Here is a 22,414-nt window from a genome sequence, read left to right on the forward strand (position 1 = left end):
GACTTCAATTTTCTATTTAGTTCCTCTCTAGTTAGCAAGGTACCAGACTTAAAAAAGTGCAAAAACAATTTGTCTCTGTGAGGCCAAGTTTTGGGGAAGAAGTTTCGTTCTAACCCAGGAGGAAAATCAGGATTGTTGTTTAGCGGGGTAAGAGGGCCTAGCCATGGTGATGGGCAGGATGTCTTAAATGTGGTACGGAATATTTCTAAGGTGGGGCCAATGAGAGGGTGACGCTTGGCAGCTGGAGGGTGATGTTTCGGGTGGATCCACGGAAGATTCCTGACTGGTAGGATAAATTGTGAGTGTTCTAATGTGACCCAGTCCTTTACTAAGTGGTGATTGTTCCAGTCCACTATTCTCGCTAAAAGGGCCGCTTGGTGGTATTTACGCAGATCAGGGAGTGCAATCCCTCCCTTGTGTTTGGGTAAATTCAGCTTTGTGAAGCGTATTCTTGGAGATTTGCCTCTCCAAATAAAAGAGGAGCAGGCTTGCCTAAAGGAGACAAAAAAGGTGGGGGGAAGTTTGATAGGTATTGTTTGCATAACGTAGAGGAAGCGGGGTAGAATTGTCATCTTAATCAACGAGGCCCTTCCAAACCAAGAGACATTCAAGGAGTTCCATCTCTTGAGATCGTCTTTAGATTCAGTTTTCTGTTAACAACGTGAAAAACGTCAAAAAATAATAGAGCACGTTCTAAATTTTTAATGGCCATTTTTCACGTTGCGAAAAATGCTCTGGAGCCTACACATGATCGTTTTTTAATTACCAATTAAAAAAATAGCATTTTTCTCGTCATGAAAAACTGTCGTGTGTACGCGGCATTATAGTTGTCCTGTGGACAAATTCTCCCACCTGAGCTCTAGATCTGCAGCTCCTCCAGAGATACCATGAGCTTTTTGGGTGCTTCTCTGTATAATGCTCTCCTTGCCCTGCCTGTTAGGTTAGGTGGATGGCCATGTCCTGGTAGATTTGCAATTATGCCATACTCTGTCCATTTTCGGATGATGATCAGTGCTCCATGAGATGTTCAAAACTTGGGATATTTTTCTTATAACCTAACCCTGCTTTAAACGTCTCCACAATTTTATGTGCTTTTAGGGTACATTCACACCACATGCGATGGGACCTTGTTGGGTGGCTATTCCAGCGCAGTCCCTCCACATGACAAAACAAAATGCCTCGTCTCCCTATCTTCCCAGTTCACATCACTGTGCTGCAGTCGTGCGCGGTGAAAAAAAATACTGTGCAGTGCAAGGCAATCCACTGCCTCGCATTGTGTGTCTGGCAATTGAACTTTATGAGATGTCTGTGTGACATCACAATAAAGTTTGTTTTAAAAAAAGGAAACAGTGTGATGCACAAAGATTGGCGCATCAGCACTGCACCGATCTGTCCAGGGCCACACCACACACCAGCATTGAACAATCCCCCTAGTGGATATTAACCCTCTGGGACCATTGCAACTTGTTATATTTTTAAGCGTTACTTGTACAGCACATATAGGGGTAGATTCACATAGACTTACGATGGGCGTATCAGTAGATACGCTGTCGTAAGTCCGAATCCCCGTCGTCGCAACTTTAAGCGTATGCTCAAACTGAGATACGCTTAAATGTTGCTAAGATACGACCGGCGTAAGTCTCCTATGCCGTCGTATCTTAACTGCATATTTACGCTGGCCGCTAGGGGCGTGTACGCTGATCTACGCCTAGAATATGTAAATCAGCTAGATACGCCGATTCACGAACGTACGCCCGGCCGTCGCAGTAAAGATACGCCGTTTACGTAAGGGGTTTTCAGGCGTAAAGTTATTCCACCAAATACATGGCGCAGCCACTGTTAAGTATGGCCGTCGTTCCCGCGTCGAAATTTGAAAATTTTACATCGTTTGCGTAACTCGTCCGTGAATGGGGCTGGCCGTAATTTACGTTCACGTCGAAAGCATGACGATTTACCGACGTCATATGGAGCTTGCGCACTGGGATAGATCCACGGACGGCGCATGCGCCGTTCATTAAAAACGTCAAATACGTGGGGTCACTAGTATTTTACATAGAACACGCCCCCAACCAGCCTATTTTGAATTAGGCGGGCTTACGCCGGCCCAGTTACACTGCGCCGCCGTAAGTTTCAGCGCAAGTTCTTTGAGAATACAGGATTTTCTGCTCAAACGTACGGCGGCGTAGTGTATCTGAGATACGCTACGCCCGCCTAATTCTACCTGAATGTAGCCCATAGTATTTTTGAGGGACACTACTACTCTTTCAAAAGAGGTCATTAGATTTCTGACCCCTATAACAAAGGCAAGGACCAGCTCAATGATAAGAGGTGGCAGGTGCTGGACAAGGCAGCACTCGCTCAATAGACTCAATACAATCCATAAGATTAATCATGAAATATAAAACTGGAAGTACCCCATAATTATTCATAGTGTTTGGGCGTCCTTTCTCCAGTGATGATCTTTCAAAATGTTCAAGCTCTTCCACAAAGTCTTTACAAAACTGTGGAACAAATACAGGGAGTCGATATATCCTTTTATCTATGAAAAAATACAACAGTTTAATGTATAGAGGCATATTTAAATTTTGGAAACACTAAAATTATTTTACAAAACCTAAAGCGGTATTAAACCCAAAACTAAAACTGTAAAATATTGCAGCTTATCAATCATTAGATGTTGAGGCCGCATTAGTGTTCCTTTTTTTAGGTCTTTTCCCCTCTGTTTTTAGCTGGTGATCTGGCTAGTAACACACCTTCTGTATCAGGGTACCTCCACTCTGGATGAAGGAACAGAGACAGCTTTGGACAGTAGCATTGTCAGTCTTGGGGGAGGGTAATGTTACATGCACTAGCAGAATTAAATACACTCAAGACAACTTCAGCAAACACTTTTTAGGCTCTGTTCACATTGTGCGCTTTTGTCACAATAAAAAGCAGCTTTACAGTGCGCCAAAAGCTAAAAAAAAAAAAAAAAAATAGTCCCTTTTAAATCCTATGTAACTGTTCACATCACTGCGCTTCAGGTGCACTGCATTTTAAAAAGTCCTCCATGCTGCATCTTTAGTGCCCTGTTTCAAAAGCACACCAATGTTTTATAGATGATCGCATACGGTCTTTATAAGTGCACAGTAACAGTTTTCTTCCTTTTTGGATAAAGGTTTTACATAAACAAATAAAAGCTGATCATCGTAAGCATCACTGTCATTGTTAAATGGTTTGTTCCAACCCTCCAACTGCTACATCTGCAGAACAGCTTGTTCTCTTTAAAAACAACAGACTTACTGGATAGATCACCAGGTGAAAATAAAGGGGGAAAAAAACTAAAAAAGAAAACAAATGCAACCATCACATCGAAGAATTGAAATGCTGTATGTTAATAAATGTTTGCTGTTGGATTGAATGCATTCCTAAATGCACAGAATAAAGATTTAAAGTATAACTAAAGGCAAAAAACTTATTTTATAGTTCTGGATGGAGTGGAGAGGAATTAGAACACCTGTCAGCTTTTATTGCTGTGTGTGGCCCCGTTACGGAGATTCACCCTCTCCATTTGTCCTAAATGAAAGTAATAGAAAATCCCCCAAAAAAATTGTCCTCAGAAAAGAAATAGTAGGAAATCTTCCGATGGGGACACTAGTTCTAGTGACTTAGGGGTCCCCAAGCAATTCCTATTATTTGCAGGAATTAAAAATGAAAGACAGAGATTGTTTGGTTGCAATGCACAACTGCTCCAGATTCTGGATTTAGATTTCAGTTTTCATAAATTCCCTCTATGTATAGTAGTTATTCCTTTGTTTTAGACTGTGATATGTAGTAGTTATTCAACAAGCACTGCACATTTCCCAATATCAGCAGAAAAGGACTACCTCTAAAGCCAAAGAAGTCTGAAGTAATCAATGACGAAACGCGTAGGCGGAGCGGCGAGACGAGAGATGGAAAGCAGAAGCAGCTGACACTGAATCCCGGGCAGTGTTTATACAGAAGTGGTGAGAGCTGAGAGCTGAGAGCTGTCCCTGCTCTTTGGCATAATCAGTGTAAAGTGTGGCTTAACCAGTTCCCGACCCCCGCATGTACATATACGTCCACAATATGGCACGTACAGGCACATGGGCGTACATGTACGTCCCCGCCTTACCTGGGTTCGGGGGTCCGATCGGGACCCCCTCCGGTACATGCAAGGGCCGGGAACGGTGTACGGGAGGTCCGGGAGGAGGGGGCGGCTATTGGTTTCCAGCCGTCCCCTCTCGATCTCCCTCGGCGAATCAGCTTCCACCTGAGCCCTCCCTGCCTGTGTAACTGTAAACACAGGCAGGGAGGAAGTGACGTTTTCTCCCCTCTGGCGGTCTTTTCGTCCGGTTCCAGAGGAGAGAAGACGTCAGTACTGTGAGTTGCACCAACAGCACACTGACACAGCACACATAGGTACATAACCCCCCCCGATCACCCCCCCAGCACCCCCAGATCACCCCCTGTCACAGTGTCACTGATTGCAGTGATCATTTATTTTCTGATCACTGCTTTTAGTGTCAGTGTGACAGAAAAAAGTGTCAGGGCAGTTAGGTTTAGGCCCCTTTAGGTCCAGGGTAGCCCCCTACCCCCCCCCAATAAAGGTTTAACCCCTGATTGCCCCTAAAGTTAACCCTTTCACCCCTATTGCCAGTGTCACTAAGCGATCGGTTTCTGATCGCTGTATTAGTGTCACTGTTGCCGCTAGGTAGTTAGTTTTTTTTTGAGGTTCGCTGCCAGGTTTATATAGCGTTAGGTACCCCCATAAATAAAGGTTTTAACCCCTGATTGCCCCTAGAGTTAACCCTTTCACCACTGATCACTGTATAAGTGTCACTGGTGACGTGGTTAGCCAGTTAGTTATTTAGTTATCTTAGGTTCGCCACCAGGTTTTTAGAAAGCGTCAGGTACCCCCATATATTACCGAATAAAGGTTTTAACCCCCTGATTGCCCCCTAGTTAACCCTTTCACCAGTGATCACCGTATAAGTGTTACGGTTGACGCTGGTTGGTTAGTTTGCTGTTTATAGCATCAGAGCACCCGCCGTATATAACCCAATAGGTTTAACCCCCTGATCACCCGGCGGGTGATATAAATTTAATTTTAGCGCCAGTCAGGGTCTGCGTCGCCCCAGGCAGCGTTAGGTTAGAGCCAGTACCGCTTACACCCACTCGCTAAGCATACACCCCCCTTAGTGGTATAGGATCTGAACGGATCGATACCTGATCTGATCAGATCTATACTAGCGTACCCAGCAGTTTAGGGTACCCAAAAACGCATTGTTAGCGGAATCAGCCCAGATACCCGCTAGCACCTGCGTTTTCCCCCTCTGCCCAGCCCAACCCACCCAAGTGCAGTATCGATCGATCACTGTCACTTACAAAACACAAGACACATAACTGCAGCGTTCGCAGAGACAGGCCTGATCCCTGCGATCGCTTACAGTTTTTTTTGAAGCGTTTTCTACGTTTGCTTTTCTACAGATCAGGTGCTTTTTTTACCTGTGAATCCTTACCATTGTACCACTAAATTTAGAGTCCAAAATGGCAAACCGAAGGTACAATGATAAGCAGGCCTTGGAGTTCATGTGCATGTCAGATAGTGAAGAGGAGGAGGTCACGCATCTGACAGATTCTGGCTCAGAATACGAACCCGTTTACGACAGCGGCTCCATGTCAGATAGCTCGCACGACGAAGTTGAGGTCCCTGCTAAGGCCAGGCATACCCGATCCCGTTCTGATGTTGTTGAGCAGCAAGAACCGCAGGACCCTCGTATGGAGCAGAGATCCAGTACTAGCGCCGCTATTCCTTCTGGTGAATTGGCAAGCACCAGCGGCCTAGTACACCCTGGTCGTTTATCCAGCACTGCAGTAACACTTGGTGACGTGGCGAGTCCCATAAGTGCAGTTGAAGCTGGCGATGTGGCAAGCACAAGTAGTGTCCCGCTGCCACCAAGAAGAAGACAGAGACAGGCCCGTCGTGCCCATAGTGCCCTTCCTGTAGAATTTGCCTATCCTGATTGGGTCCCCACCACTTCTACAGCACCTGTACTTCCCCCATTCACTGGCCAACCCGGTATTCAGGTGGATACAGCGAACTTTACGTCACTTGATTTTTATTCGCTGTATTTCACGGAAGATCTCTATAGATCTATTGTGGACCAGACTAATTTATATGCTGGTACCTACATCGCCGCTAACCCCCAGTCTCGCCTTGCCAAACAATGGAAACCTCTCGAGGTTTCCGAATTTAAGACCTTTCTGGGCCTTACCCTCAACATGGGCATACACAAATTTCCGTCATTGCGGATGTATTGGTCCACACATCCCATTGACCATATGTACATTTTCTCTGCTCACATGGCCAGGAAACGATACGAGGCGATCCTGCGGTTCCTGCATTTCAGTGACAATACACTTTGTCGTCCACGTGGAGACCCTGAATTTGACCGGCTCTACAAAATTCGGCCCCTCGTAAACCATTTCAACGAACGTTTGCTGGCCGCTTGTCTTTCAAACAGTACCTTCCCAGCAAGCGTTCCAGATACGGGGTCAAGCTCTATAAGCTCTGTGACAGGGCCACAGGCTACACATGGAGCTTTAGGGTTTACGAGGGAAAAGATAGTCAGGTAGAGCCGGAAGGATGCCCAGATTACATGGGGAGCGCTGGCAAGATTGTTTGGGACTTGGTGTCACCCTTATTCGGAAAGGGGTACCATTTGTATGTGGACAATTTTTACAGCAGCGTGCCACTTTTTAGCCACTTATTTGATCAACAGATTGGAGCATGTGGCACCGTGCGACCTAATCGCCGGGGCTTCCCCCAGCGGCTTGTAGATGCCCGTGTTAGGCCGGGGGCGAGAGCCTGCTGCAAATGTAAAAATTTGCTCGCTGTGAAGTGGCGGGACAATAGGAATGTTTTCGTTCTTACCACCCTTCACGCAGACACGACAGTCCAAATTCGTACGGCGGCTGGTGTTGTGGAGAAACCCCTCTGTGTCCACGAATATAACCAAAACATGGGAGGGGTGGACCTCAACGACCAGTTAATGGCGCCGTATCATATTGCCCGTAAGACGAGACGCTGGTACAAAAAAGTGTCTCTACATTTATTTCAATTGGCTCTACTGAATGCTCATGTCGTATACAGAGCTTCAGGACGGAATGAATCCTTCCTTCAATTCCAGAGGGATATCATCACAGAACTCCTGTATCCAGGCGGTACTGTACCTCACCAGCCCCTACCAAATGCAGTAAGCCGACTGCATGAGAGGCATTTTCCTTATGTCCTCGAGAGTACCCCTACCCAACGAGCCCCCCAAAGAAAATGTCGTGTCTGTACCAAGCGCGGATTTAGGCGTGACACCCGTTATTTTTGTCCCAAATGTCCTGGCAATCCTGGTCATTGTATTGGTGAATGTTTTGAACGCTTCCACACACACGTTAATTATTAGTGTAGGGTGAAACATTTCACAGGCTAGGCACACTCACACAGGGTCTCCCAAGATGCCATCGCATTTTGAGAGACCCAAACCTGGAACCGAAAAGTTGAAGTTACAGTTCACAGTTACAAAAAAAAGTGTTAAAAAAAAAAAAAAAAAAAAGTAAAAAATAAAAACACACAAAAAAATATAAAATAAAAAAACCAAAAATAGTTGTCGTTTTATTGTTCTCTCCCTCTCTATTCTCTCTCTATTGTTCTGCTCTTTTTTACTGTATTCTATTCTGCAAAGTTTTATTGTTGTTATGTTTTTTCATGCTTGCTTTTCAGGTATGTAATTTATTTTACTGTTTTCAGGTACGCCATTCAGCTGTTGCGCGGACTTATTTATCTTGACAGCAACAGCGTTTGCTCCCACGATATATAAAGCCGCGACTCCAGTGCTGTAGGAGGTGATTTCACCACCACAGTTAAAAAAAAGAGCATATATGCCGAAGCATGGGGGCAGCAGGGGCGGAGGAGCGATTTTGCTCCTAATGCCGCGTACATACGGTTGACATTCCTACGGAGGCTTTCCCGTGGAAAAGTCTGACCATGTGTACACGGCATAGAAAAGTCCGACCGTGTGTACGCGGCATAGAAAAGTCCGACCGTACGCGGCATAACTTTTTTGCGGAAGGATGCCCCCATGCTTCGGCATATATATATTTTAGGCACAGGTTGCGTTAAAAAATGTTTTATTTTTTACTATGTTTTTTTATAGGTATTTGCTTTGCAGGTATGGTATGATCTTACTGTTATACTGGAATGTTACTTTGTTTTAATGTTAACCATCATTTGCTTAGCAGGTACGCCATTCAGTTGCAGTGCGGATTTATTTAGCGTGACAGCAACAGCGTTTGCTCCCACGATATATAAAGCCGCGACTCCAATGCTGTAGGAGGTGATTTCACCACTACAGTTCAAAAAAGAGCATATATGCCGGAGCATGGGGGCATTAGGGGCGGAGGAGCGATTTTGCTCCTAATGCCGCGTACATACGGTTGACATTCCTACGGAGGCTTTCCTGTGGAAAAGTCTGACCATGTGTACACGGCATAGAAAAGTCCGACCGTGTGTACGCGGCATAGAAAAGTCCGACCGTACGCGGCATAACTTTTTTGCGGGAGGATGCCCCCATGCTTCGGCATATATAAATGGTGCATGTATGCCCATCATTAGAAGTGGGTGGATGAAGGGAGGTATTCTAATGGTGGGCATACCCACCGATCAATCTTTTTTTTGTTCAGCCAACAGGCTGCATGAAAAAAAAAAAGATTACAATACATGTCCAACAAGAACCATCAACGTACTGGTATGTTGCAGGACTTTGAATGGTTATACCAGAATGATGCCTGCGGGTTTAGGCATCATCTTGGTATCATTCTTTTCAGCCAGCGGTCGGCTTTCATGTAAAAGCAGTCCTAGCGGCTAATTAGCCTCTAGACTGCTTTTACATTCAGTGGGAGGGAATGTCCCCCCCCAGATATAAACGGCGCCATTGAGAATATGGGAAAGCATTTTATCACACCGATCTTGGTGTGGTCAGATGCTTTGAGGGCAGAGGAAAGATCTAGGGTCTAATAGACCCCATTTAAAAAAAAAAAAGAGTACCTGTCACTAACTATTGCTATCATAAGGGATATTTACATTCCCTGAGATAACAATAAAAATGGTAAAAAAATAAATAAATGGAAGGAACAGTTAACAAATAAAATAAAAAAAGCGAAATAAATATATAAAAAAATAAAAAAAAGCATCCCTGTCCCCCCCTGCTCTTGCGCAAAGACGAACGCAAGCGTCGGTCTGGAGTCATATGTAAACAGCAATTGCACCATGCATGTGAGGTATCACCGCGAAGGGCAGATCGAGGGCAGTCATTTTAGCAGTAGACCTACTCTGTAAATCTAATGTGGTAACCTGTAAAGGCTTTTAAAGGCTTTTAAAAATGTATGTAGTTTGTCGCCACTGCGCGTTTGTGCGCAATTTTAAAGTATGTCGTGTTTGGTATCCATGTACTCGGCCTAAGATCATAATTTTTATTTCATCAATAATTTGGGCAATATAGTGTGTTTTAGTGCTTTAAAATAAAAAAAAGTGTATTTTTTCCCCAAAAAATGCGTTTGAAAAAACGCTGCGCAAATACTGTGTGGAAATTTTTTTTGCAACACCCACCATTTTAATCTGTAGGGCCTTTGCTTTAAAAAAATATATAATGTTTGGGGGTTCAACTTTACTTTCTTGCAAAAAAATAATATGTTTTTATGTAAACAAACAGTGTCAGAAAGGGCTTTTTCTTCAAGTGGTTAGAAGAGTGGGTGATGTGTGACATAAGCTTCTAATTGTTGTGCATAAAATGCCAGGACAATTGAAAACCCCCCCAAATGACCCCATTTTGGAAAGTAGACACCCCAAGCTATTTGCTGAGAGGCATCTTAAGTCCATGGAATATTTTAGATTTTGACCCAAGTTGCGGGAAATATAAATATATATATATATATATATATATTTTTTTGCGCAAAGTTGTCACTAAATGATATATTGCTCAAACATGCCATGGGCATATGTGGAATTACACCCCAAAATGCATTCTGCTGCTTCTCCTGAGTACGGGGATACCACATGTGTGAGACTTTTTGGGAGCCTAGCCGCGTACGGGACCCCAAAAACCAATGACCGCCTTCAGGCTTTCTAAGGGTGTAAATTTTTGATTTCACTCCTCACTACCTATCACAGTTTCGAAGGCCATAAAATGCCAAAATAGCACAAAAAAAACCCAAATGACCCCATTTTGGAAAGAAGACACCCCAAGGAAACTGCTGAGAGGCATGTTGAGTCCATTGATTTATTTATTTTTTGTCCAAAGTGATTGAATAATGAGAAAAAAAAAAAAAAAAAGAAAAATGTGTCACTAAATGATATATTGCTCACACATGCCATGGTTATATGTGGAGTTGCACCCTAAAATACATTCTGCTGCTTCTCCTGAGTACGGGGATACCACATGTTTGGGACTTTTTGGGAGCCTAGCCGCGTACGGGACCCCGAAAACCAAGCACCGCCTTCAGCATTTCTAAGGGCGCAAATTTTTGATTTCACTCCTCACTACCTATCACAGTTTCGAAGGCCATAAAATGCCAAAATAGCACAAAAACCCCCCAAATGACCCCATTTTGGAAAGTAGACACCCCAAGCTATTTGCTGAGAGGCATGTTGAGTCCATGGAATATTTAATTTTTTTGCCCCAAGTGATTGAATCATGACCAAAAAAAATTAAAATAAAAAAATGTACAAAACATTGTCACTAAATGATATATTTCTCACACATGCCATGGTTATATGTGGAATTGCACCCCAAAATACATTCTGCTGCTTCTCCTGAGTACGGGGATACCACATGTGTGGGACTTTTTGGGAGCCTAGCCGCGTATGAGACCCCGAAAACCAAGCACCGCCTTCAAGATTTCTAAGGACATAAATTTTTGATTTCACTCACACAAATCTTGAAGGCAGTGCTTGGTTTTCGGGGCCCCGTACGCGGCTAGGCTCCCAAAAAGTCCCACACATGTGGTATCCCCGTACTCAGGAGAAGCAGCAGAATGTATTTTGGGGTGCAATTCCACATATAACCGTGGCATGTGTGAGAAATATATCATTTAGTGACAACGTTTTGTATTTTTTTTTTTTTGGTCATTATTCAGTGACTTGGGGCAAAAAAATTAAATATTCCATGGACTCAACATGCCTCTCAGCAAATAGCTTGGGGTGTCTACTTTCCAAAATGGGGTCATTTGGGGGGGTTTTGTGCTGTTTTGGCATTTTATTGCCTTCGAAACTGTGATAGGTAGTGAGGAGTGAAATCAAAAATTTATGCCCTTAGAAATCCTGAAGGCGGTGATTGGTTTTCAGGGTCCCGTACGCGGCTAGGCTCCCAAAAAGTCCCACACATGTGGTATCCCCGTACTCAGGAGAAGCAGCAGAATGTATTTTGGGGTGCAATTCCACATATGCCCATGGCATATGTGAGAAATATATCATTTAGTGACAACGTTTTGTAAAATTTTTTTTTTTTTTTTTTTTTGGTCATTATTCAATCACTTGGGGCCATAAAATTAAATATTCCATGGACTCAACATGCCTCTCAGCAAATAGCTTGGGGTGTCTTCTTTCCAAAATGGGGTCATTTGGGGGGGTTGTGTGACATCTTGGCATTTTATGGCCTTCAAAACTGTGATAGGTAGTGATAGGTAGTGAGGAGTGAAATCAAAAATGTATGCCCTTAGAAATCTTGAAGGCGGTGCTTTGTTTTCGGGGCCCCGTATGCGGCTAGGCTCACAAAAAGTCCCACATATGTGGTATCCCCGTACTCGGGAGAAGCAGCAGAATGTATTTTGGGGTGCAATTCCACATATAACTATGGCATGTGTGAGCAATATATCATTTAGTGACAACTTTGTGCAAAAAAAAATCAGTTTGTCATATTCCCGCAACTTGTGTCAAAATATAAAATATTCCATGGACTCGACATGCCTCTCAGCAAATAGCTTAGGGTGTCTACTTTCCAAAATGGGGTCATTTGGTTTTTTTTTTTGCTATTTTGGCATTTTATGGCCTTCGAAACCTTGATAGGTAGTGAGGAGTGAAATCAAAAATTTGTGCCCTTAGAAATGCTGAAGGCGGTGCTTGGGTTTTGGGGCCCCGTATGCGGCTAGGCTCCCAAAAAGTCCCACACATGTGGTATCCCCGTACTCAGGAGAAGCAGCAGAATGTATTTTGGGGTGCAATTCCACATATAACCATGGCATGTGTGAGAAATATATCATTTAGTGACAACTTTTTGTAAACATTTTTTTTTTTTTTTTTTCGTCATTATTCAATCACTTGGGACAAAAAAAAAAAATATTCAATGGACTCAACATGCCTCTCAGCAGTTTCCTTGGGGTGTCTACTTTCCAAAATGGGGTCATTTGGGGGGGTTTTGTACTGCCCTGCCATTTTAGCACCTCAAGAAATGAGATAGGCAGTCATAAAATAAAAGCTGTGTAAATTCCAGAAAATGTACCCTAGTTTGTAGACGCTATAACTTTTGCGAAAACCAATAAATATACGCTTATTGCGATTTTTTTTACTAAAGACATGTGGCTGAATACATTTTGGCCTAAATGTTTGACTAAAATTTAGTTTATTCGATTTTTTTTACTTTGTGTTATAAGAAAAATCTTTTTTTTTCAAAATTTACGGTCTTTTTGCGTTTATATCGCAAAAAATAAAAATCGCAGAGGCGATCAAATACCATCAAAATAAAGCTCTATTTGTGGGAAGAAAAGGACGCAAGTTTCGTTTCGGTACAACATTGCATGACCGCGCAATTACCAGTTAAAGCAGCGCATTGCCAAATTGTAAAAACACCTTGGGTCTTTAGACAGCGTATTGGTCCGGGGCTTAAGTGGTTAAAGTGGTTTTAAAGGCTGAAGGTTTTTTTACCTTCATACATTCTAAGATTCATGAAGGTAGAAAACCTTCTGTTTGCAGTGCCCCCATCCAGTGATGTTCAGCTGTCCCCGGACTCTCCCTCCTCATTGGCTGAAACAGCATGGGAGCCCATTGGCAATTGTCAATTGCAGCCAGTGAGCCAATTAAGAGAGAGCGGGAAAGCATAGAGCAGTGGCTCAGGAGCAAGCACACAGTGGTGCCCCCAAGGCAAGCAGCTTACTCTGGGAGGGGTCTGGGACCCGAAAAGAGATGGATTGGAGCTGCTCTGTACAAAAGCACTGTACAGAGCAGTTAAGTATAACGTGTGTTTTCTTTTTTTTTTTTTTTTTTAAACAAAGCTTTAGTACCACTTTAACTTTAATATTGTGAGTGTGTTTTAATAAAAAAAATACATTTTAAACAAATAAAATATTTTTTATGGTTGCTTTAATACAAATTGAGAACACTATGGATTTCATATTTTCTCCTTTTTGAGCTACATTTATGATTTGTCTGTGGGGTCTCCTATGAGGTTTGAGTAAGCGTTGAATTTAGCGCAAAAGGTGTCGCCTTTTAACTAATGTCCCTGTCATACCTCTGATGTCATTTTAATGCTTTAATAAAAATACCAGCAATATTCCAGATTTGTGCATGTTACTGAATCTCAAAGATGAGCTTTGCAGCACCCAGGGTTCAAGTTCACAACATGTGAGAGCGGGTCACTCACCTAGAGTGGCATTAAAATAAAGGGGGAAAAAATGAAAACGAATGCAGCCACCACTTATAAAAAGATTTTTTATTTTTTTTTTTGCATTTAGATACACTTTAAACAGTTTTGTATTCAAACTACTCAATTTTTAGACAGTACAAACAGCAATTCTTTAAAGTGGAACTTAAGGCAAAGATACCCATCTTTCCAACGGTCCCTCTGGTGCTGGCATTTTCTGTGTGTCGTTTTTCAGGCCTCTTCATTGGATGACATCACATCTGCGCAAGCCCAATAACTAGTAACCCGGCACACAGAATGGGGCCGGCCGCTGTAAGCTGAGCTGTGCATGTGCAGCTCAGCTTACACTCTGGGGATCGCTGTGATCAGGCAGGTATATGTCGTTTATAGAAGAGGAGGTCTCTTCTGCAATAAACTGCAATAAAGCCCGCTTGCTCATATTTCCACATTAAATCAACAAGGCTAAGAAGTCTTGCATCTTCACCCTGTGCTTGGCATGGTGTCTTTCCCAGCACTTTTGCAAACTTCTGGGGTCACAACATCTTCTGTCCATATGCCCGTTTTATTTCTACTACATGCAATCAGTCTATGGAGACTTGGATTAACAATAAATACCTGGAATGGAATCAAGGAGGTTCAATAGACCATCCAGACTAGCATGGGGAGACTGGCAAAATTGGACAGCTTCCAAAAAGTCTGCTGATAGAAAGGACTCCTTAAAAAGCAAAGGTGAGAAAGAGATAATTAACCAATATTCACAAATATGCATTTGCTGTTAACACTTTATGAGCCCTTTTTATTATATCATATATTGGGATGAAAAGATTTGTCCCCTCTCTCCCCTGTTCATTACTGCATTATCAGGTTGATGCCCCAGTTGAAGTCCCTCTAGGACGAAACGCGTAGGGCTTGGTTTTTTACCATTTTCTCATATTGCCCCTTTTATACCATGTGATCACTTTTTTATGTACTTGTCGGTATTATTCAAATAAAACCAATTTTTTTTTGACCTGCACCATTGGGGCTGCGTTTTTCTTCTCTCTACCCCGCATGTTGCTTGGAGCCTTCCATTTTCATTCCATCATACCCCATACAGGGTCCAACATCATCCCTCCCATCCACTCTTGCGAGCGGACACCTTGGGATAATCAAGGCAGCTAACCGGGATATTGTATACCAAGGGACCTCTACTGAAGATCCATTCCATGTTTGATCCAGTCCGAGGAAGCCCAGTAGAGTATGTCCCGTGATCGTTCATGCCTCATTGATCTGCTGTCGCTGACAGGCAGATCCACGCTTTCTGGTAAGCACAATTACATCTCTATGTCAATGGTGATAACTTGTCTCTGAGGATCCACGTGGTCATTTACCATCTATTTATCTTACCTGTTTTGGATGGACTTTTCAGTGTTTTATTATCATTATTTTTTGGTTGTGTTTCACTACAGCACCATTTTTTCACTTTTGTATTTTCACTTTTTCATTGTCCCAGCACAGTGATCTTCAATATTTTCCAAGAGGAATCACTCTCTATGGTTTCACAGCGCTGCATTTTTTGCTCACATTACTGGATTCACACCTGAGCATGTTTATATGATTTGTGAGCATTTTTGTGTATTTACTAGGAGGCACAGATGTTTGTAAGGCAGGAAATTGCTCAATTTTTACATACTCCCCCCACTGAAGTCTATTGGGGACAAACAATGTATGATCATGCTCAAAAGAAGCTCCTGTACATTTCTGGGCATTTAGCGACAGCATGGATCTATATGAAAACCTGGTGTCAAGCACTTCTGGAAACATGCTACAATTTGGGAGGCAAATTTATATTTGAAGTTACCTGCAAGACATACAACTCTGGATGCAATGGTTTATAACGGAGTGAAATTTCCGATTTTCTTTGCATAGACTCCTCAGCTAATTTCATTCTTCTTTCCACTTCTTTCTTTACCTGGGGAAATAGTAATTCTAGAAAATAACACAAAGTCATCTGTGAAAAAAGCAAAATACGTGCCTGAAAAGCCTCACGATTATTACTTTCAGGTTACATACCAGTTCCTGGCAAAGCCAAGGAGTCAGCAACTTATACTGCAGCTAAACCTTTAATTCAAATATCCTACAAAATAGCAGACTGGACATATTACAATGGCAGAAGTGCAAAAATATTTACAAGAGCTAACCTGACCAAGAAAACAGTGGTTTAATAGAAAACGCAGGCATGTTGTTAATATAAAAAATGTTATGCCGTTTAGAACAATACATTTTTTTATCTTTTTAGCTTGAATTATATTTTATGTCACATCCCTGACAAAAATACAATGGAAATTCCTGCAGTACTAAGCATCATTGCTTTGCAAACATTCTTCCAGTCCCACAACCCTCATGCTGCTTTTCCCTGGCCGGGAGCTCCACCTGATGGTGAGATTTTGCATTGCAGTTCCTCCAGGCAACTATAACAATGATGCCTAAACAGACCGTATCTAGGAAGGCTGATTTAGCCCTCCGTGTGATTGTATGTGACAGTAAGTGGAGGGTCATGCTCTTTCTCATAAAGTGGGTGGGAAGAGGGATTCCTTCCTTGACACAAAGGCCTAAGGCTTTGGCAACATTTCATTTTCCATGGCTGTGACCTAAGCAATAGCATAATATGGTAAACATGTAAAGAAATATAAAGCCAGCCATTGCTCACTTTCTTCTGAAAATGCTAGCTGCCTGCCTTTCTTTGGCTTGGCTTCAATCATTTCTGTGTAACAGACCAGAACAAACATGCAGCTAATGAAGCCAGAAGAAAATCAGAACTCCTGACTGTCACACTTCTCCCAGGTCACTGAAAAGTATTGAAGTATTTGAATCCACATGGCCAGGCAACTAGCATTTTCAGAGTTCATGGATAGCGGCCTGCATATTTTCTCAGCACAGGTTTCCTTTAATTGTATATACGGTATACCAATGTACCTCAGCTGCTAAACCATACATACTGTATATGAACCCTGCAATCAGGTACATAAAACCTTCTGTGCAATCCCTTGTGGCCTTCCTGGTAGAATTTTGCATCAGTGAGCATACAATAACTATAATAATATGTTCTACTCAGTCATTTTATTTAAAACTTAAGGCCTTGTGGCACACGGTTCGACGGCGCTTTAGGAGCGGTGTATTTACTGCTCCAAAAGCGCTGCAAAAAAGCTACTGGCAGGACTTTTTTTGACACCCTGCCAGCGCAGCGCCCCAGTGTGAAAGCACTCAGGCTTTCACACTGGGATTGCAGCTGAGGCTTTTTTCAGGTGCTATTTTTAGCACTAAAGCGCCTGAAAAACGTCTCCAGTGTGAAAGGGGTCTTAAATACAACGTAAGCAGTGTGCGATGCCAGCCTCTAATAGAGGGGCTGGCATAGCCTTATAATAATGCATTAACAACCACTTCAAGTTCTGTGTGCACTGAGATACAGCACATACTCTGCTGTGTTCTGAAACAAGGATTTCCCTGCCTTTAGGCCTGGTTCACACCTATGCATTTATTTGTGCGTTTTCAGTTTTGCAGAAACACACTACAGTCCATTTAACATGGTTTCCTATGGATGTAGTTCACATCTGTCTGTGCTTTTTATGGAAAGGGCCAGGGATTTTTTGGTTCCATAGACTTCAATGGATCAAACACATCTATTGAAAACCCCAAAATGCACCTGGAATATGCAAACTGCAACCTGCATTAGGTGTGAACCAGGCCTTAGGGTTGGTTCACCGCACTCCCATGCAATTCCAATTCTTGTGTGGTGCGATTTTGCAGTCCAATCATATGAAACTGCATGGTACTGCGCTATCATGCGTTTTGGTGCCTGCAAAACAAACTGCATTTGGGGTGCCAATAATATTACTAGTAGGCACTCAAATGCAGTTCACAAGGGCAGTGCCTTCTGATATGAACAGACCTCACTACAGATAAACAGGAGCTACATTCTTGGGCTTCCTTGCATTCTAGACTGAGACATTCTACTTGTTGCATATAAATAAGAATATCCACCAGATCTTTTTACTTTGGAATACTGCCCTGCAGACTTTACATTGTAGCAAAGTGTAATTTCCTTAGTGTTGTCACATGAAAAGATATAATAAAATATTTACAAAAATGTGAGGGGTGTACTCACTTTTGTGAGATAATGTATATCTATCTATAAATATAGATAAACAGTGTGTGTATTTTGTATTATTAAAGGGGTTGTAAAGATTTGTTTTTTTATTTTCTAAATAGGTCCCTTTAAGCTAGTGCATTGTTGGTTCACTTACCTTTTCCTTCCATTTTCCTTCTAAATGTTTTTTTTCTTTGTCTGAATTTCGCACTTCCTGTTTCTCCTCAGTAGGCAGTTCTGGCTGACTAACCCCCAGCCAGATGATGGGGGCAAGCTTACTGAGGAGGAACAGGAAGTGAGAAATTCAGACAAAGAAAACACAATTTAGAAGGGAAATCAAAGGAAAAGGTAAGTGAACCAACAATGCACTAGCTTAAAGGAACCAATTTAGAAAATAAAAAACAAACCTTTACAACCCCTTTAAGTTGCTTTTGGACTACATTGTTGAGCTGCATAGTTGAAAACGCAGTGTAATAGTATATCTGGGCTCTGTTTGTTATTGTAGTGGAGAGAAGAGGAGCGCTGTAATGAATGTAATGTGTTCCAATGAAAAAGAAAAGAAAATTAAAAACAGAGGGGCAAGTGACATTGCTCCTTAAATGGGAACTTTAGGGCCATAATTAAAGATGGGCGAACAGGCAGAAATACACCCAGTGTAAACCTGCAAGATGGTAATGGGACTTTATTATGTTTGGAGGGCGCTCCTGTAGTGTCGGTGCGCTCGCTTCTTCCTTGCGTTCATTCCCTCAGCTCCTGGGATAGACTGCTTTGCAGTACTGCTCATTTAGAACAATTTATACACAAGTATTCCAGGGAGATACACATCTTGTTTCCCCTTGTTCCTACTTTTTTTTTCTTACCATCTGGGCAAAACATTAGATCCTATTCTGTACTTTTTTTCAGATATGCTATGCGTTTTCTCATGATAAGTGGCAACTGACCACGAAACGCGTTGACTATTCAATGTTATTATGTTCCCAACACAGAGCTCGACCTCAACTGTGATTCATCTGTATCCTATAACCCATTTGTATTCATACCCAAGCAAGCATTTGGCTTTGTATACCAGTTACTTTCATGGGGCACTATGCGATCTCAGATGCGTGCATGTACAAATATATGAATTCTTATTTTTTGTATATTATCGTTTTGTATATAGATTTAAATACTCATGTTCATTCATGTATCACATGATAAGAGATATACTTTTGTTTTTATGCCAATTAAACAATCTACATGATCTCTACCACATGTCTTGTGCCTCAAAGTCCCCAAAAAAACAAAACGCTCTTTTCACCCTTGCACAGTGAGCTGCAAATTTACTGTACAATGTCGAATCTCTGGGTCATCCCCACCCAGGTTGCTTGGGGAAGCCACATCTCTGGAGCCAAGGTGAGTATAGTCCCCCCATCCACCCCCCCCCTACTGTTCTGGCCATGTCTTAGTCTTTGACTGACACTGACTCGGTACTGAAACACTGTATTCAAAATATTTTTCATTTAGAAAGCTATAGCTTTCTTTGGGTGTATTTTATAACCAACTAGCTGAATACCCGGCGTTGCCCGGTCTTCCTATCTTAACCTTTTGGGGAGGAAAATCATAGTAATATAAATATACCCATCTTTTATATAAGGGTGTAGGTAAGGGTTAATTTAACTGTCATATATTTTTATTTGGCATATAAGTAATATGTGTACCAGGTATTATTGAAATATCTCCAGGCGTACAGAAGTTATGTGGGAACATACATTTCCCATTGATTTGCATAGGACTTTAAACAAAAACCCCGACCCTCACAAATGGGGGTAGTTAAGGGATAAATTAACTATCCTATAGTTTAAGTGGACATATAAGTAACATGTGACCAAGTGTTATCGAAATATCTACAGCCGTTTGGAAGTTATGAAGTAACATGTATTTCCCATAGAGTTGAATGGGACTTTAAAGAAAAACCCTGACCATGGCAAATGGGGGTGGGTAAGGGTTAAACCACCTATCCTATGTTTGTTGCTGACATATAAGTAACATGTGTGCCAAGTTTCATGTTAATATCTTTAGCCGTTTGGACGTGATGCTGGAACATACATACATACATACATACATACATACATACATACACACACACGTTGAGTTTTATATATATATAGATAATCACATTTTGCAAAGCGTTCTCCGATTGGATGAGGTGAAGAGTGTGACATCACCGCTATGCCTCTCCACCACATCCAATCAGAGAACACTTTGCATTGATTCACAAAATGCTGAGCTGCCAACCTCCTGTGTTCACAATCCATCTGGCAGGCCACTCAGCACGGGACCCAGAAGCAAGTGGAGATCAGTGAGTAGCGGTGTCTACTACAGTTATTTCCACCTTTCAGGGTCATCAGCTACTGTAGGTATGGTATATATACATAGTTACATTTATACAAGCTTCTCTATTGTAACCATGTAAAAAAGTACCATGCCTGGAATTCATCTTTAACTGAAATGATATAGTTCGCCCCTTTGAAAGAGCAAGGGCCTATTCACACGAGACGCAATTCCATGCAGTTTGTGGCGTTCTAATCTGCATTCATACTGTATGGTAGGTTACAAATCTATTCATGTCAATGGAGACTGCTGTTACCAGAGCTCCAGTTTTTTTTACAAATTTTAAAAACATAATACTACATATATTTTAATAACAGCTATAGTATATACTGTACATGGGACTGATGTGAATGTACAATGTATATGTAAAGCGCTGCATAAATTGATGGCGCTATACAAGTACCTGGAATAAATACAAATAAATATTATTATTATTATTATTATTATACAGGATTTATATAGCGCCAACAGTTTGCGCAGCGCTTTACATCAGGGAAGACAGTACAGTCACAATACAAATCAATACAGCAGGGATCAGAGGGCCCTGCTCGTTAGAGCTTACAATCTAGAAGGGAGGGTCAAGTGGAACAAAGGGTAGTAGCTGTGGGGGATGATCAGATGGATAAATACATGCAGTATATACATATGTAGTATATAGGCTATATGCAGCATATAATATATATATATATATATATATATATATATATAATTTTTTTTTTCACCATACCGTTTCCAGAACTTGCGAAAGCTTCTCAGGCGTACGACATCCTCTGCTCAGCAATGCCTGTATGACACAGTAGAGTATTAATAGGAATTGCCAACCCACTTTGCCATAATAACATGACTCATCCTTTATACAAAGCATTCTTCAGAAAAAATAGATTTTCACTTTACATACCAATTGTATAAAACTGTAAATTGTAAAGCAAGCCATTAGTCCATGCGGAAGAGAATTCTATCATTCCTCAGGCTCCCCTCTGCTATTAACCCTGGATTGTATGTGGCGGAGGCAGATGTGCGATTGTGACTGGGAGCGCATTAGAGGGGAGGTTTTGGGGGATCAGTCACACTGCTGGGGGGACCCTGCTAAAGCAAGGAGTAAGGTATTTCTCCTAATTCCTGTACCCCGAGACTTAACAAGGCTGCAAGGGTGGATTTTGTCGAATTCCCAAAGTTGGGCTTTGTCTTTGTTTTATTGGTTACATACAGCTGAAAAGACCCAGGTGGCTAGCCACATAAACTGCACATTAAAGCGGAGGTCCGCCCAAAAAAAATAAACAAAAGGAAAAACTAGCAGCTCCACATACTGCACCTGCTGGTTTTTAATAATAGGACACTTACCTGTCCTGGAGTCCAGCAATGTTGGCACCGCATCCGCCGCCATTGGGGTTAAGGGTACTCGGCAGTGTAGCCTTTTCGGCTTCACACCGGGAACCCTAATGTGCATGCGCGAAGCCCGCTCCTCTCTCCTACTGGCCCGGCGGCCGAAAGAGGAAGAGCCCCAGCCATGACGTCAATAGCCGCGGCTGAATCTCCTTGAAGTAGGAAAGGATACCTTTCAAAGACAGGTATCCTTTCCCCCCCTGAAAGGTGCCAATTGTGGCACCGGAGGAGGGGAGGAATCAGATGAGTGGAAGTTCCACTTTTGGGTGGAACTCCGCTTTAAAACAAAAATAACCCTAATTCGTGCCCACAGTGCCCACCAAATGTATACATTAGAAAGCAGGCAACACAAACATAAGACTACTGACATAGCGAAAATACATGTTCTTGTTAACACCATCCCCACATGGAGTTCAAATTATACAATCAGCCCACATAAAGGCCTAGAAGTCTATCCATGGTCAGATCTGCCAGGGCAAGCCCAGGCACATCCAACCATGGATCCTAAGGCCTCCCATATTTGTGTGAACACCCCCTATGCTGGTAAATAAGCTTTTCTATTCTGAATGGTGTTTCCCACAGCAGTCACCCGTTCTTTACCCGTAGGAGGAGTCTCTGATTTCCAGTGTAGCATTATCATTTTACGAGCTTGAAATAAGGTCCTAGTAATAGCCTTTCTAATATGATTTTCCCATTCAAACTTGTCTAATAGATTAATAAGCAAACAAGGTTTAGGATCCAAAGGAAGCGACACTTGAAATACCCTGTTTAGGGTGCCCACCACCCCTCTCCAATATAAGTGCAGTTTTGGGCACCTTCATAATAGATGGATCAGATCATCGTGGTCTCG

At 42.2% G+C, this 22,414-nt stretch overlaps 1 protein-coding gene across 2 annotated transcripts in view; it reads right to left on the reverse strand.

The window, feature by feature from the left end:
* OGFOD2 (2-oxoglutarate and iron dependent oxygenase domain containing 2) overlaps positions 1-22,414 on the reverse strand; it is a 50,929-nt gene that overhangs the window by 23,327 nt on the left and 5,188 nt on the right. The window contains exons 2-5 of one of the 2 annotated variants that reach the window (XM_040347317.1): positions 20,909-20,965; positions 15,526-15,636; positions 14,301-14,400; positions 2,415-2,539 (exon numbers count right to left, since the gene is read on the reverse strand). In XM_040347317.1, coding sequence (XP_040203251.1) covers positions 2,415-2,539; positions 14,301-14,400; positions 15,526-15,636; positions 20,909-20,965 — 393 coding nt within the window. Of the gene's footprint in view, positions 1-2,414; positions 2,540-14,300; positions 14,401-15,525; positions 15,654-20,908; positions 20,966-22,414 lie in introns of both variants that reach the window. The other variant, XM_040347318.1, reaches the window with a different exon arrangement.

This window comes from Rana temporaria, chromosome 1 (genome assembly GCF_905171775.1).
Source record: "Rana temporaria chromosome 1, aRanTem1.1, whole genome shotgun sequence".
Lineage (NCBI taxonomy): Eukaryota > Metazoa > Chordata > Amphibia > Anura > Ranidae > Rana > Rana temporaria.